At 34.7% G+C, this 17,191-nt stretch overlaps 3 protein-coding genes across 3 annotated transcripts; 1 reads left to right on the top strand and 2 right to left on the bottom strand.

The window, feature by feature from the left end:
* Positions 1-387: 387 nt before the first annotated feature.
* On the bottom strand, positions 388-2,489 carry LOC130742747 (GDSL esterase/lipase At1g29670-like). The gene is made up of 5 exons (XM_057594848.1): positions 2,176-2,489; positions 1,821-1,945; positions 1,451-1,696; positions 841-1,069; positions 388-748 (listed from the first exon to the last, which is right to left on the bottom strand). The coding sequence occupies exons 1-5, from the start codon at positions 2,432-2,434 to the stop codon at positions 522-524; spliced, it is 1,086 nt and encodes a 361-aa protein (XP_057450831.1). The 5' UTR covers positions 2,435-2,489; the 3' UTR covers positions 388-521.
* A 4,202-nt stretch (positions 2,490-6,691) lies between these two features.
* On the top strand, positions 6,692-8,546 carry LOC130742746 (GDSL esterase/lipase At1g29670-like). Its single transcript, XM_057594847.1, has 5 exons — positions 6,692-7,023; positions 7,197-7,321; positions 7,429-7,674; positions 7,843-8,071; positions 8,167-8,546. Exons 1-5 carry the CDS (start codon positions 6,765-6,767, stop codon positions 8,391-8,393), a joined length of 1,086 nt encoding a protein of 361 aa, XP_057450830.1. The 5' UTR covers positions 6,692-6,764; the 3' UTR covers positions 8,394-8,546.
* Positions 8,547-14,369: 5,823 nt separating this feature from the next.
* On the bottom strand, positions 14,370-15,984 carry LOC130744801 (cytochrome b561 and DOMON domain-containing protein At5g47530-like). The gene is made up of 3 exons (XM_057596955.1): positions 15,852-15,984; positions 15,590-15,687; positions 14,370-14,903 (listed from the first exon to the last, which is right to left on the bottom strand). The coding sequence occupies exons 1-3, from the start codon at positions 15,982-15,984 to the stop codon at positions 14,370-14,372; spliced, it is 765 nt and encodes a 254-aa protein (XP_057452938.1).
* Between the last annotated feature and the right edge of the window lie 1,207 nt (positions 15,985-17,191).

The raw sequence follows: 17,191 nt of genomic DNA, 5'->3' as shown, positions 1-17,191 counted from the left end.
AAAAAAATAGGAAAAACGCCAACATGTTGCGATTTATTTAAAAAACGAAAAAAAAAAGTAAAACGCCAATGCAATTGACAATTCTTTAAAAAAAGTAAAAAAAGAAATAGAATCGCTACGGATTTATACTAGATTGGTACATAAAAAAATACCCCAAAGTTGTAATTTCCAAACAAAATTATACTACTTGGGTACAAAAGCCGGGTTTATCATGGGTTGGGGTGCTTTTTCACTCTATTCATTGATTCCGTTAGATTAGTATTGAGTAATGATTCTATTCACACTCATATTTTTTTTCCATCTCATTTCAACAAATTACATATCAAATACAGAAAAGAAAAAAAAAATAGCTAGCCTGCCAATGATTAAATATCCAAGAAAATGATCAAACCAATGCAATTCCTCATCCATTAATCAAAAAAGGTACAAGAACACACATACAAATTAGAATTAAGTAAGAAAAGAATACATCACATGAATTGTCATGCTAGATTATTTGAACTTATTAGGGACACCTTGAACTAATTTATTGTATTGGATTGGACAAGGTGTTTGATATTTGTTGGGTAAGCGATGGCTGGATTAGAAGAATTGTATGAAGTTATTGCAGTGACTAAATTTGCGGACTCTGTTGTATGAATTCCATCCCAAAACACATACTCGTTCCTATTCTTGCATGGAATACCATCACGAATACATTTCCCCTTTTCATTTGTCGGGCAACAACCATGATGAGTAACCGCGAAACCTGAAATTCAAGAACCATGGTGTTATGTCATATTTAAGTATTGTTTCGATTGAAAATTGTGAATTGAAGTATAAGAATGCCAAAATGCTTACCAACGGATTTGTCGTGGATTATGGATGTACTATTTATGAAGATGAATTTGGAATCAGTTAAGATTTTCTTGTTGAATTGATCCACTAGAGATTTTAGTTGATCATTAAAAAGGAATACGGCAGCATTCTTCTCCTCAACACAAGATCCATTTACTCTGAGCTTTGGAATGCAACCTAAGCGATCCAACCCAACCAGCACGGACTTTCTTGCCCCAAAATGATGCAGTGTCTGTCATGGATCATAAACAATTTTTCATTATTATAAAACATGATATTTCTACATAATATTAAGAGTGATATAACGTGAACATATGATTTTTGGCAGACATTCAATCGACATGCATCCTGTTTAGCGCCAATAAAAAATTAATAGTTGTTAAAAACTATCACTAGACAGAGTGCATGTCAATGAAAAGTTCTCACATGGATGTTAGCTAAACCAAACTTATGTGATAGTATCAATAATATGTGATTTTGAAAGTCATTAAACTTAGCCAACCAAAAGATTCATGCTTTTCATCATCTCAAGGCCAGTGAATAGTTATCAATTTGTACCTAATTCAATTCATGAATTTTTTTGTTAGATATGTACTTAAGATGTTAATTATACCTGTAAGTAATGAGATAATTGGTGGATAAGAACTTTAGCATACTGCTTCGGGGTATACATGCGGCTTGTGTTGAATACATTGGGAAGGAAGTAATTTTGTTCGAAATCATTAGTGCCTATATTCACGTAATACAAGCACTGACTAAGGTATTGTGTAGCTTTGTCTAAACCTCCAAGTTTGTGAGCAATACGTGATACTATGGCTCTGTGATGAAGTAGTTGTAATCCCAAGTTGACGTTATGACCCTGCATAACATACATGCATATATGAAATTTAGCGGTTGTACGAAATGTACACAAATAAAAATAATAATTCATCCATATTCACCCAAAGATTAGTTATAGAGATAGAAAAATTAGGTAACAATACCAATTGGCTGCCGCTCTCCTTGCGAATTCCAGCTGAGCCAGATGCATAGTTGACACCTTTGAGTATGTCTGAGCCATTAAGGTTTGCAAATGGGGGGATGAATTCTTGAAATCCCAACAGTTGGGCTGCAATTGTATTTAAAATGTTATATATAGTTCGGGTTTACATACGAGCTTTAATATGTGAAATATGATTTAGCATGTTGAGATACAATGTGCGTACAGGTTAGCTAGTAGTCGTTTTTAAAGCCACAAATATTTGCGACTGATAAAAACCATCGTTAACTTGTGTACCGATTGTATATCAACTTGTATATCGTTTTTAATATGTGAAATAAGAGCATGCTATATTTTACCTATTTTATCAATGGGATTTCTTCCGTTGGAATATCTTCCGGTTGGGAAAGTTGCAGGAAAGTCGATGCCATATGGCAAGAAATTAGCTTTTGCAGAGGTTGGAAGATTGTTGTTGTTTCCACTATCAGATAGAGAATCCCCAAACACAAAAATGCAAGGCACTTGGGATTCTCCGAGGACAGTACTATGTTGCATGATGCTTGCAACCATGACAGTTACAAGAGACAGAATCAACCATGTTTTACTCTCACAACCCATTTGGCTAATGATGTATTTGATATATGACTATGATGATATGATATCAAGCTAATTAATCGATTGATGAATTTGTGAATATAAGAGAAGATGAATGCATGTATTTATATATAAGGTACGTGGGCATGAGGGAGGGACAATATGGGCAAGTTAATTAAATTGTCTAAATTGGCAGCATTGATTAAGAATCACAATTAAACTTCCAGGAAATTAATGAGACATGTTTTTCCATAGATTCCAATCATGTTTGCTTTTGCCGCGCTTGTGTACGTATGACCACCTGTTCAATATTTTCGCTCACCTGGGCATTGGATTTGAATTCATATGACATATCAGCATTTTCCAAGTCAGCTGTACAAGTGGATGGAGAGAGAGAGAGAGAAAGTTGAACTTGAAATGCTGACCGGAGAAGTCAAGCCTATATATTGGGGGGAACACAACAAAATTGAAAGAAACGAAATTAAAGTTAAACGTATTGGAGAAGGCTGCACTTACCATTATCTTTTTTTGAAATACTTTACCATTATCATACATTCATTTTATGTGAATATCACACTTAGGGACCCCACACTTAGATGCATATTTTTTGGGTTATAAAAAATTTCTTAAAAAAGAAAAGGAACAAAGTTAACTGATAAGTGCCAATGTGACACACACATTATATAGTTCCAACAACTTGAGCTTTTCTACCCTTGATTAAAGAGGTTGCCTAAATTACCTATGAGAAAGTTTGGGTTAAATAACACATCGTCTAATCACATTAAAGATAAATGAGTTAAATTTTTATATTTTATTTATTAATTTGTTTATAAAAAATTATATTGGTCAATTGAGTTGTGGGTTAATAACTTACATGGGTCATTTAGACAATCCTTGACTAAAATAAGTTAATCGGTAATTATATAAGTGTCAATGTGACACACACAATTAATAGTGCCAGTGTGACACACACATTAGGGCTAAGAAAAGGATATAAACGGTTTAATCGAATTGGATTTAACAAGAAAATATCACAAACAAAATAAAGTAATCAAATTTAGATTACACATGCTTCAACCAGGTGGAACAAAACTTTTTACACCACTTGAACATATAATTATAATCAAATTAAAATTAGTAAAAGAAAGGGATGATGAGGGTTTTTCTTTGGTTCATCTTCATGATGTGATCCAGGTGAATATTGTGAAGTATCGTTGTCGTCTTGCTACTTCATCTTAGTGTTCTCGCTGCTCACATCCTATGGAGGATGCGTTGCATTGCCCCCGGTATTGCCCGCATTTGCGTGTGATCTGGTTAAGGTTTCAAGCCTTTTTGTGGCCGCAGTTTCGGGTCATGGATGTTCATACTTGGGTTCGGACTTGGGCTCAAGGCCCGCACTCTTCCATGTTTGCCTCGGTATTGTGGGGCTTGTGGCGGTGGAGGAAAGATTGAGTGCTTGGGGGTGCATAGTGGACATACGGTCCAGTCTGTCTTCTCGTGGATTCTGCAGGAGGAGAGAGATTATTCTCAAAACCTTGCAAAGTCCCAGGATCGGATTTTAGAGTTTTTACAAATTGAGAGGTGGAGCGGCTCCTGTCGTAGGCTTTGTTTCTCTTACTATTGATGGTGCGTATGACCATACACGACGACGTATGGGCATGGGATCGAGGTGTTGTGCGGGATTCCAGTGGAGCTTGGCAATTTGGTTTATGTGTCGGTGTGCTTGGTGGTGATCCTTTGGCTGCAGAACTTCATGCGCTTCTTATGGGTCTTCATCTCCTTTGGAGGAGGAATTAATATTCGTCGGGTTTATTGTGAGTCAGATTGCGAGGAGATTGTGAATTTTCTCACTCAGGGGAGGTTTTGTTTACTTGAATTTGCTAGCATGTTTATGGATGTTCATCTTTTGCTTGCCCGGAGTTGGGACATTAGGTTGCGTCATATTCCTCAAGAAGCCAACGGTCCGGCAGATTGCATGGCGGGTTTTGGAGCTGCTCAGCAGTGTGATTTTACGTGTTTTGATGTTTCCCCAGACATAGTTGTTCATTTACTGTCACGGGATGCCTTAGCCTTGTAGCCTCTTTTATTTTTCCCATTCACCAGAAACAACTTTTCGTCCTTATAAGATATGTGAAGTTTGATTTTCATCCCTCCTCATCGAAGTAAAGTTTAAATTTAATCTCTATTTTTTAAAAAAACTACTCAGTTTTGACCTTCGCCAGAGTTTGACATCCGACCAACATCCCATGTGTCACCACCAGTCCAACATGGCGCGCATACGTGTTAAATGAGGTTGATGTGTAATTTTTTGTCTTTTATATTTATTTAGACTCATTTCTACATCATAATTGATTTCTTTTTTTTTTCTTTTGAAAATAAAAAATTATTAATTTAAATAAATAAAAAGAAAACTCTCAATCTTTTCATCTTCATTTCACCCTTCTTCATCTTCTAAATTTTCTTTCTTTCTCACCTCTTACCTCTCCTTTCTAGATCAGGTTTTTACTTTCTTTCTTTCTCGCCTCCTACTTCTCCTTCTTGCCCCATCAACCAAAACCCTAATCTCCTTTTTTTATAAGCCAAACTGAATTAATACACTACAAAAAAAAAATTGCTACAGTATAATTAAGGTGGTTATATTGCTGCAGTTCACTAAAACCATCATTATATATATATTACGTCAGTCACTGTAGCCGACTAGCCGCACATTAATCTTCTAAAATAATACAACAATTTATCGTAAGTAATTTTGATTTAAATCAACGTAATCAAATTTTATTTTGTTAACACGTGCAAGAGTTATCCTTATAACAAAGCAATACATTAATTCAAACAAAGACCTGCTATAATTAACAAAAAGATCCACAACACTTATAGAGGTGTTGCATGGTTAATTATCAAGGGTGGCTCGTATAATCTCTAACCGTTTTGTACTAGTCCAACTAGTGAGCCATTACTTAAATTAGATTTATAATATATTATTAATAAATTTATTTATGTAATATTAATATTTTAATATAATTTTACATTTAACAAAAACTAGCTAAGGTTTGTATAATAATTAAAATTTAGAACACCCAGAATCTGCAGAAACAACCTTCAAGGATCCTCCTTCATCTGTAAAGTATCAGCTGAATTTTTGTCTTATGCTACAAGAGGTGTTAAGAAATAATATTCACCTTTTAACAGAAGATGAAAAAGCCTATATGGGTATTAATATTAGTACTCGTGGATTTTATTCTTTAAAATTTTTCTTATCAAATCCTGGAAACTTTAAACGATGTCTCATCCATGAGTCATTCACTTTACTCTCAAAAAAAAAAAATATATATCTTGTTATTAATGAGAGCTCAACCACCCACTTTCTAAATTTATTAATCTAATAATTTTATCCTGTTGTTTGTCTTCAAAGAAATGGTCATATGACATGCATAGTGGTAAATCAAATGTAGCCTTCGCCAATAGGTTGACTCACTTTTTATTCTGGGATTTCCCCCAATAGGGGTTGACTCTCCTTGGTCAGCATTTCAACTATCTCTCTACATCCACTTGTACAGCTGACTGGATGATTAATGCTGATGTGGCACCGCTGAAATTGGAATGGAATTGAAATTCAAGTGTAAACGTAACATTAATTCTGCAAACATACATTGATTCTAAGTGTTAATATATTCATCTCTTACATCTCATTTTTACTTAATTTTTTTATCTTCCTGCATTTCTTATCATAATTATCACATTTTATATCATTTATTTATTTATCTTTCTTTTCTTCATATTTTATCAAATATCATATTTCATCGAGATGAAAGTGAAAGTGTTTCTAAAATACTTAAGTTAAAGGGGTAGCTCAGTTGGCAATACAAGCTGAGTGTGTGAGAAGAGCTTTCGGGTTTGATCCTCACACAATACACTCCAAGAGGGATAATGAGTCTTAACTTTGACTAAATCCCGAATCTGACTGTATACAAAGGATGATCGAGTACCGGATGTTTGTAAAAAAAAGTGTTTTCAAAATATCAATATATCAACATAACTTTTCCCATTGATGATTCTCTTATACTACTGCAGCAAGAAGGGTGGGCGAAAATATTGAATAGATGGTCATAATGTACATTATTGAATCCATGGAAAAAGATGGTTCCATCAATGCTGCCAATTTAGACAATTTAATTATATTTATATAACTTGCCCATGTCCCTCCCCTCACGGCCACGTACTTATAAATACATGCATATCATCTTCTCTTATTCTCACACAATCCTCAATTGATTAATTAGCTTCATATTATCATAGTCATATAGCAAAAACTACTTTCATTACTTGTGTTCGATCGAGAGAGAAATTAAATTAAATGGGTTGTGAGAGTACTAAAACATGGTTGGTTCTATCTCTTGTTCTCATGGTTGCAAGCATCATGCAACGTAGTACTGTCCTTGGAGAATCCCAAGTGCCTTGCATTTTTGTGTTTGGGGATTCTCTATCTGATAGTGGAAACAACAACAATCTTCCAACCTCCGCAAAAGCTAATTTCTTGCCATATGGCATCGACTTCCCTGCAACTTTCCCAACTGGAAGATATTCCAACGGAAGAAATCCCATTGACAAAATAGGTAACATGCATATTCTATGATTTCCATTGATAAACAATCAAGACATAAAGTCTAAAAGTGGTTTAATTTTTATCAGAAACAAATATCTGTTGTAGTTAAAAAAATCCCATATGTTTACGTATAGGAACTGAAAAACTTACATGTATAACATTTTAAATTTTTTACAATTGCAGCACAATTGTTGGGATTTCAGGAATTCATCCCACCCTTTGCAAACCTTAGTGGCTCGGACATATTAAAAGGTGTCAACTATGCATCCGGTTCAGCCGGAATTCGCAAGGAGAGCGGCGGCCAATTGGTATTGCTACCTACTTTTTCTATCCCTATATTTCTTTGGGTGAATGTGGATGAATTATTTCCTTATTTGTGTTTCATGCAACCACTAAATTTCATATATGTATGCAGGGTCATAACGTCAACTTGGGATTACAACTACTTCATCACAGAGCCATAGTGTCTCGAATTTCCCACAAACTTGGAGGTTTAGACAAAGCTACACAATACCTTAATCAATGCTTGTATTATGTGAATATAGGCACCAATGATTTCGAACAAAATTACTTCCTTCCCAATGTATTCAACACAAGCCGCATGTATACCCCGAAGCAATATGCTAAAGCTCTTATCCACCAATTATCTCATTACTTACAGGTATAATTAACATCTTAAGTACATATCTAACAAAAAAATTCACGTAGTATTGAATTAGGTTCAAATTCATAACTATTTACTAGCTTTGAGATTATGAAAAGCATGAATCTTTGGGTTGGCTAAGTTTAATTACTTTAATAATGAAAAATTGTTTATGATCCACGACAGACTTTGCATCATTTTGGGGCAAGAAAGTCCGTGCTGGTTGGGTTGGATCGCTTAGGTTGCATTCCAAAGCTCATGGTAAATGGATCTTGTGTTGAGGAGAAGAATGTTGCTGCATTCCTTTTTAATGATCAGCTGAAATCTCTAGTGGACCGATTCAACAAGAAAATCTTAATTGATTCCAAATTCATCTTTATAAATAGTACATCCATAATCCGTGACAAATCTGCTGGTAAACATTTTGGCTTTCTTATACTTCAATTCACAATTTTCAATCGAAACAGTACATGAATATGACATAAAACCTCCATGGTTCTTGAATTTCAGGTTTCACGGTCACTCATCATGGTTGTTGCCCGACAAATGTAAAGGGAAAATGTATTCGTGATGGTATTCCATGCCAGAATAGGAATGAGTATGTATTTTGGGATGGAATTCACACAACAGAAGCTGCAAACTTAGTCACTGCAATAACTTCGTACAACTCTTCTAATCCCGCGATCGCGTACCCAACAAATATCAAACACCTTGTTCAATCCAATACAATAAATTAGTTCAAGGTGTCCCTAAATAAGTTCAAGTAATCTAGCATGACCATTCATTTTATGTATTCTTTCGTTGCTTCTAATTTGTTTTTGTGTTCTAGTACCTTATTTTGATTAATGGATGAGGAATTGCATTGGTTTGATCATTTTCTTGGATATATATTGGGCAGGCCGCAGGCTAGCTATATTTTTTGTATTTGATACTGGGATTTGGTTGTGCACAATGAAATGAAAGAGAAATATGAGTGTGAATAAATCATTACTAAACACTAATCTAATGAAATCAATGAATAGATGAAAAAGCACCCCCCAACCCAAGATACACTCAATACCAGAATGAACATATATTAGCACCATAAAAAAACTTCACCAACACATTAAAACAGCTTGTGGAGAAAAATCACCAGGCATCTTGCTCAATAAAGGACATTGTTCAAAATTTACTGTCCTTGTCCTTTTCTCAACTGCAATCAAATCCCTTAACAGCTTGGTTTAAGCTAGTGAGTAATTTTCAAAGGGGCTACATACTGCCAACTCAGAATTCATTCCACAGTATATAACAGCATTATTTAGCAAAACCAAGTGCAGAGAACGAAAAAAAAAATGAAGACCCAACAAGATCAAATAACAGCAGCAAAAGACACCATAAGGAAAAAGTTTTTTCTTAACCAATAAAATGTGGTTTGTTGGAAATCACGGTTGGTGGTGAATGAAAAAGTTTAAATAAACAACCAATCATATTAACAGCAGCTTAGTTCAGGGCAAATTGAAAGGCTTAAAGAACTAACTTTAAGGACACAATAGTGGTTGTGGGATACATTTTAGATAATATGTCTTAAACATTACTAAATAACAGTCTGAAATATGACAATCATTGGAAGCACGTTAAAACAAAGCAAATTGATGGAGACTATTTTTGTGTCTAAATAAATACTTAACTGATATACTTTTCTAGCACGTATCAGTTGGAAGAGACTGATTCAATTTAACCACATATTAGTGGTCCTATCCTTATCAAGTAGAACTGTCTTATACCAATGATCTAGGAGTAAAAAAAAAACCTTAGAGATTTTGAGGAAGTTTCCCTTCAACAAACAGAAAAGACTATGCCTAGTAGACTTGAAAACTACTTCTACATTTGATTCTGAAGTCCAAATCAATTAAGAAAAGTTTCTGTTAAGTAGCTTCTAGGTTTCAGAATTAATTCTGATAAAGTATAAGCACATCCAAACATGCTATAAGCTCTTGTCTTAACGTGAAGACTTACTGGATTTCAACCACACATTAACGTTGTCATGCCTTGAAAATGATACAGTTGGCTAGCCATAGCTAAGTAGCGAGACAAGTTTATATAATATCAATCAAATGTTATCTTCACGAATGCAGCACAAAATCTCATCCTCAATCAAATTCCTTGGCAATTCATACCATCAAGTTAACTATAATCATTTATGTAAATCAATCATCCGTCCACAACTCAGACTTTAGGAATTAATGATATTTCTTGAACACAAGACATATAATGGATGTGTCAGGTGGTGATGGCAAATTGTGATTGGTATTTGATGATATGGAGACCTTGGAGAATGTCGGCGAGCGCTGGTGTGGCGGACAAGCAAGGGGTGTTTTGTTGGAGAATGATAGCTAGTGGTGGATCGATGGTTCCACGTGCAAAGGTGGGTGTGAGGCACCGATTGTAGAGACTATCAATCGATGGTTCCACTGAATGTCGTCGATAACCACTAAAAAGTCATCAGTAACGTAAATTTTCCGACAGTCAACTGACAGCTAAAATTCTTAAGTATTCATTTCGTCATTAAATTTTTGCTACATATATTTTGATTAAAACTATGAATCTAAACTAACTAACGACCCATATCTATTAAATATATATCACCGGTTATGATGCTCTTAACAAAAATACTCCGAATTACAGAGGGGTAACATATTTTTATTTTGTTTATAAAACACGTCGGTAGCATTGAGACCTTGAAAGAGGAAGATGCGAAACAAACAAGGAGGGTGGATCATCATTATTCATTAGGCAGAAGAATTCTCTCTTAGATCATAGACATCTGCGCTTGGTGTTGGGTCGGCGTAATATCTCAAGTCTACCAGTTTTTGGGCCTAAGCCCTAATGCTTTTCTGGAAAAGCTAGGAAGATTTATCTCTTAATCTTAATCATCTGCTGGTTTTTACTGTGACCACATTTTCTGGTTTGTATTTTTTTGCTGTCAAGTTGTGGTGCATTTTGCATGGGTATCTTGTTTTTGCTGCGGTGGCGTTGCAAACCAGTGTGTGTTGAACTTAATTTTTTCCTTCAGTGTTAAAAGTTGGCATTGGGTGCTGTCTACTGTTGGTAGCTAGCTTTGCCAAATGATTAAATATCCAACAACAAGATCAAACCAATGCAATTTCTCATCCATTTATCCAAACTAGGTACAAGAACATATATATAAATTAAACAATCAAGCAATGAAAGACTATATAACATGCATCGCTTCAAATTTAAGTCAACTTATTCTGCTTAATATTCAAGGATACCTATAACTAATTTATTGTATTGGATTGAATAAGGTGTTTGATATTTGTTGGGTAAGCGATGGCTGGAATAGAAGAGTTGTACGAAGTTATTGCAGTGACTAAGTTTGCAGCTTTTGTTGTGTGAATTCCATCCCAAAATACATACTCATGCCTATTCCGGCATGGAATCCCTTCTGGAATACATTTTCCCCTGTCATTTGTTGGGCAACAACCATGTTTAGTAACCATGAAACCTGAAATTCAAGAAACTTGATGTCATATTCAAGTACTATTCAATTGAAAATTGTGAATTATATTGAAGTATGAGAAAGCCAAAATGTTTACCAACGGATTCGTCGTGGATTATGGATGTACTGTTTATGAAAATGAATTTGGAATCAGTTAAGATTTTCTTGTTGAATTGATCCGCTAGAGATTTAAGCTGATCATTAAACAGGAATGCAGCAACATTCTTCTCCTCAACACAAGATCCATTTACCAAAAGCTTTGGAATGCAACCTAAGCGATCCAACCCAACTAGCACTGACTTTCTTGCTCCAAAATGATGTAGAGTCTGTCGTGGATTAAAAACAAATTTTCATTATTATAAAACATGATATTGTACATAATATTAAGAGTGATATATTTAACCTGAACATATTGATTTTGTCCTTCGAATTCTTTTCAATATATTCTTTAGCTTATCAAAAAAAAAAATAACCTGAACATATTGATTTTGTCGGACATACACATCCAATCGACACCTTATTTAGCGGTAGTTAAAAATTAGTGGCAGTTAAAAACTATCAGTAAACAGAGTGTCAATGGAATATTGTCCGTCAAAAACGTATGTCCCTCAAAATAGTTAACAATTTGAACATAATTCAGTACTATATGATTTTTTCTGTTAGATATGTAAGATATTATGTATACCTGTAAATAATGAGATAAATGGTGGATAAGAACTTTAGCATATTGCTTCGGGGTATACATGCGGCTCGTGTTGAATACATTGGGAAGGAAGTAATTTTGTTCAAAATCATTGGTGCCTATATTCACATAATACAAGCACTGACTAAGGTATTGTGTAGCTTTGTCTAAACCTCCAAGTTTGTGGGCAATTCAGGACACTATGGCTCTGTGATGAAGTAGTTGTAATCCCAAGTTGACGTTATGACCCCGCATACATATATGAAATTTAACAAATGAAGGATGGCCTAACCTATAATGCCATAAATTGGGCATACTAGGAGTGAAAGCACAAACTAAACTCTGAGAACTAACAACATTTTCAGAGGAAACAGAAGTTGAGTTACAAGTGGATTTACAAGTGGAAGCTTTATGAACTGAGGACCTATCAAAGATATAAAGTCCATGGGATGCTCTAGCTGTGCCAATCTTCTTGCAAGCACTGGAATCCTGAATCAAACAAGCATCATCTTCAAAAGTCAGTTTGTATTTCAAACATTTCACCAGTTTATGAACAGAAATGAGGTTAAACTGGAAATTGGGTAAGTAAAGAACATTTGTCATGATGAAATCAGGAGAAAGTTGAATTGTGCCTTTCATCTTTGCAATCTCAACTATTCCATTTGGAAGAGAAACAGGTATTGATCCTACATGCTGATATGAGCTAAAACAACCCAAAGTATTGCATATATGATCAGTTGCCCCTGTATCTAGAATCCAAGTAGTATCAAGAGGGTGAATTTTACCATTCTTTGTAGGAATCTCCTGTGAGTTGCCATTACCATTCTTGTTGGGAAGAACTTGGACACAGGAATTGACACTTGCTCCTTGATGAGATGAAGACCCTTTCTGTTCCTGAGATGGTAAAAGTGCTAACAAATGGTGATACTGATCAGCTGTGAAGCCAAATCTTGCAGTTTCTTGGCCTGAAGAAGTACCCTCTTGACTATCTTGATCTTCCTCAGAGGTATGAACACAGTTTGCAGACCTGTTTGCATATTTGGGATTCTTAAACTTGAACCCTGGTGGAAATCCATGCTTCTTGTAGCAATCTTCAACAGTGTGGCCCATTTTCCCACAATATGAACACTTCTTGTTCGTGTACCGATTGCCACCATAGCTACCATTGCAGCTTCCAGAATTGGAGTTCCCAGAATGTGAACCAGAATTCCCAGAATGTGAGCTTGAATTGGCAGAATGAGAACCACCAGAATGTGAGCTTGAACCTCTATTTTCATTCCCATTCTCTCTTGAAGCCATTAGTGCTTTTGATCCAGACACATTCTCAGTCAAGAATTGCCTCTCTTGTTGAGCAATCAAAGCAAAAACTCGATTCACATTAGGAAGAGAATCTAACAACATCAACTGAGATCTTACACCAGAGAATTGATCGTTTAAACCCCTAAGAAACCTAACCACTTGGTTCTTGTTTCTCTCCTCTTCAATGTTCCTAATCGCACCACATGAACATCTAGGGTTGCAAGTACATACAGGTAGGGGACTCAAGATATCGAGTTCATCCCAGAGAATTTTCATGCTTGTATAGAATTTTGTGACAGACGAATCACCTTGTTTTAAGCTGAAGATTTCTTCTTGAAGCTCTGAAATTCTGAACAGATCAGCCTAGGAAAAACGCTCGCGTAGCTCTCTCCAAACCTCAGTTGCTTTCTCGCGCCAGAGAATTGATTGTGCAATTTCTTGGCTCAAAGACTTGATAATCCAACTCAACACCAAGACATTGCAACGTTGCCAGAAAGGAAGAGCGGGGTGTCCTTGCGGAGGCTCAGCGATTGACCCATCGATGAAACCAAGCTTGTTCTTGGTCAAGAGACTCATCCTCATGGCTCTCGCCCAGTTGTGGTAGTTCCCCTCTGAAAGCGGTGGTGAAACCAGAACGGTGGAGGGGCTTTCGTTTGGATGAACATAGAAGGCATGGGAAACGATTTGTGCATCTTGCACAGTGAAGGGATAGGCTGGTTCTTCACCCGCCATTGATGTGCGCAGCAGAGCTCTCTCAGAGCTCTGATACCATAACAAATCTTGAAAGCGGAAGGAAGGAAGAAGAAGAAAGAAACAGTTGAGAGTAAACGAAACTGAAAACTTGATTGTATTGAATGAAATGATACCAACTGATTCAATGAGAATCTACAAGCTTTCCTCTCAGCTATATACAGTGAAGGAAGAACTCAAGTTGAGTTAACCAACCTATTTAGTTAGTTAACCCAAAGCCTAACCAACTCTTAACTAACCTATGGTTAAGCAAAACTAAACTCAACAACTATATTTACAGTTTAACTAACAGTAACAACTATATTTACATTTTAACTAGCAATATCCATATCTATTAATGGAACAATATGAAAAAATATATATACATTCCATATGACGAAATTGAACAATGTTTTACAGTTTGATGAATTTTTCACTAGAGAAATAATACAAATTTTGTCATCCCTAAAGAAAACTAAAAAAAAATATAAATAACAAGGTAGCCTATGGGAGCTGCTGGTCATCACTTTCCTCAGAGTTGGACCTCTTGTTGCACCACCGAATCCAAGTTATCACCTCCAACATCACAGCAATCACGGCTAGGGATATGAGTACCCCAATATACATTTTCTTCCACATCATGTGACCATGGAGGATGTCAAAGCCTTTACAGACATTCAATATGGCTAAGATAATCGTTGAATAGCCGATTATGTAGTGAAAAAAATTCCAAAATTTTCTATACTTGTGATCCTTGTTAGGCCTCAGGCATATGGCAACAAAAACTTGAGCAGTTGCTAGAACAATTAGAGTGATTCCGATGCATCTATGAGGACCATGATGAACTCCATAGTGATTTCCCATGTACACACCAGTGACAAAGCCCACAATGCCAATCAAGAATGCAATAGATTGACAAGCTCGATGCAAATGAAACCATGTTGCTCCTAAACCATTAAATGTCTTCAAGTAGCGAGCAAAGATCACCCCGATTGGCATTAGTATTCCCCAGCTTATCGCATTCAAAAATCCATGTACCTGTGAATGATGGCAAAGTGTTAGTTATTAACTATACAAAGTAAATTCAAAGTTTCAAACTAATAAAGAAAAATAAAAATAAATAGCACTGGAGACAAATTTGTTAAGTTAGGATCTATTTGGTTTGAGAATAATAATACAATAAATGTTATCTTATTTTTGGTAGAAAAGTAAATCTATCATTTTAATCCTGGAAAGATATCAAATCAGTCATAACTAAATCACTTTTGAAAATAAAATTCTCATCGTCTCTGAAAAAGCGGTCACTTTAATTTCATGGTCCATTTAGAGTGTCGTTTAATTTGTTTCACTTGTTTACTATAATCAATTTTTTTTAACTAAAAAATAAAATCAAAATCAAATTATTTGGAAATCAGATTATCTCTAAAATATAAATTATTTTTCTAAAGTAGTTAATAAAATCCTTAAGAAAATAGTAAAAAAAAATTCTAATCTGATGAAAAACGCGTTCACAATGTTTTTAAGAACTAAATTGAACGTTTCATAACAAAATTGATAATTTTCATAAAGTGACCCCTATGTATTGTATTCTAGGGCATCATCAAATATATTCTTCTAAAAAATTAAAACAATGGTAACCAATTAAAAAAGTGATATTTGTTATAATTAAAAGTAAAAGGCTACAAACAAAGCAGAGAAATATGAAAGATTTTAAATTTACTTACACTTCTGAGTCTGGTTCTTTTGAAGTTCATTTTTGACCTGATTTCTTCAATCTTCCCAGAAACAAAATCTAAAGTTCCAAAAGACTCAAGATTAGGCCCTAAATTCAAAAAAAAAAAAAAAGATTAGGCCCTGACATAGCATGCATTTGGAGAGTTCCATCATCAGAAACCAACCCTTCTTGCCAAACATGATTCACCAATGTCGTGTTCACTGGAAGTTGCAAACTTGCAAAGATGATGATGCTCCCATTCTCATAAGTACCTGAAACATTGTGAACAGGGAAGCTAAGATTACCCTCTTGCAAAAGAGTCGCATAACTTGTTATAGGTGAAGTGTATGCTTTGAAACTCCCATCGGTTCTTCGAAACGCGACAAGTGCTTGAGAACCCACCATACCCTTTGAAGTTGGGTTGATAGCCCAAGCAACCCAGTTAGAGTCCCCTGCGTTTGATTTCTTGAATGCAAGAGATTGACAATGCTTGAAGAGGGGTGGTAGCTCCAGTGAAGAGATGACTCCAGTGTTGGCAAATCAGTACACGTTGCATAGGTGATTTGGTTGGGGAAAATATATGAATTGCAGGGTTGTGTCGTGGTAGGCATGAAAATTGATGTGGAGATGAAGAACAGAATGAGAAGAAACAGGGAATTGTGAAAAGCCATTCACGAGTACAAGTAGAAGGGTGTTTAGATTTTTTTTATTACGGTGAAAGTGTGTTTAGTTAATACAAGGTGTTACTGATCGAGCTATGTATTTATAGGGTCAAGCTTACATTTTTAGTTAGATTTTATTTTGTATAAAGTTAGATTTTTTCTTATCTTTTGGTACAAAAGTTAGATTTTATCTGATTTTGAATAATTAGGATAAAAAAATTTGAATTTTAAATTAAAATTAAAGATTAAACCTTAAAAAAATCCCATCTCATTTTTTTTTAGGAGAGCTCTCACATTATTATATGAAATTTACAATCTAATGAGAAAAAAAAATAGAATATTAATGATGATCTCATATTCTCATTGACAGGGTATAGAGAATCTAACAAATAAAATCTAATTTTGAATTTAAAAATAAGTATTTATTTTAATTTAACTAATTTTGGGTGGGGTTTTTTTTTGTAGGTGTCATGAACATGTACCTTGATGCTTGCCTATTTTTGGAGGCTTTTTAATAATATTTATTCAGTTTTCAAAAAAAAAAATATTGATATGATTTAAAAGTCTAATTAATTGAAAATGTGAAAAATCTTTACATATCTCACAAAACAATTATAAAGGTTGACTTCCATTCAATAATCGTAATTTTTTTAAAGATATAATAGTAATATATTACTTTCACATATATACTGCTTATATTTTTCTTTTGGTGCATTTTTTTTTGGTACATATATTTTTCAAAATAATTTATCAAATTCATCTCGATTATAACTTTTGTAATATCTATATACTTTTTCAGGTGTATTATACAATTCTTGCAATTCTGACTTAAAAGCGGTAAATGTAAAAAAATTAATAAAAAATGTGGCTTCTAATAATCAAATTTGTTCCAATAAAATATATGATTGGTAATATTTCTGAAACAAAAAGTAAAAAAAAAAGGTAAAAAT

Source organism: Lotus japonicus, chromosome 3, assembly GCF_012489685.1.
Source record: "Lotus japonicus ecotype B-129 chromosome 3, LjGifu_v1.2".
Taxonomy (NCBI): domain Eukaryota; kingdom Viridiplantae; phylum Streptophyta; class Magnoliopsida; order Fabales; family Fabaceae; genus Lotus; species Lotus japonicus.
This window is presented reverse-complemented; position numbering and strand designations above follow the sequence as displayed.

What these genes read in the sequence shown, in the direction of transcription:
- LOC130742747 (XM_057594848.1), bottom strand. Translation starts at nt 2,434, where the DNA reads ATGGGTTGTGAGAGTAAAACATGGTTGATTCTGTCTCTTGTAACTGTC. An exon ending in AGGAGAGCGGCAGCCAATTG is followed by an intron (nt 1,697 to 1,820) that starts GTATTGTTACCT and finishes TATGTTATGCAG; the next exon opens with GGTCATAACGTCAACTTGGG. An exon ending in AATTATCTCATTACTTACAG is followed by an intron (nt 1,070 to 1,450) that starts GTATAATTAACA and finishes GATCCATGACAG; the next exon opens with ACACTGCATCATTTTGGGGC.
- LOC130742746 (XM_057594847.1), top strand. Translation starts at nt 6,765, where the DNA reads ATGGGTTGTGAGAGTACTAAAACATGGTTGGTTCTATCTCTTGTTCTC. An exon ending in AAATCCCATTGACAAAATAG is followed by an intron (nt 7,024 to 7,196) that starts GTAACATGCATA and finishes TTACAATTGCAG; the next exon opens with CACAATTGTTGGGATTTCAG. An exon ending in AATTATCTCATTACTTACAG is followed by an intron (nt 7,675 to 7,842) that starts GTATAATTAACA and finishes GATCCACGACAG; the next exon opens with ACTTTGCATCATTTTGGGGC.
- LOC130744801 (XM_057596955.1), bottom strand. Translation starts at nt 15,984, where the DNA reads ATGGTGGGTTCTCAAGCACTTGTCGCGTTTCGAAGAACCGATGGGAGT. An exon ending in CCCTGTTCACAATGTTTCAG is followed by an intron (nt 15,688 to 15,851) that starts GTACTTATGAGA and finishes TTTTGAATTTAG; the next exon opens with GGCCTAATCTTGAGTCTTTT. An exon ending in AAAGAACCAGACTCAGAAGT is followed by an intron (nt 14,904 to 15,589) that starts GTAAGTAAATTT and finishes CATCATTCACAG; the next exon opens with GTACATGGATTTTTGAATGC.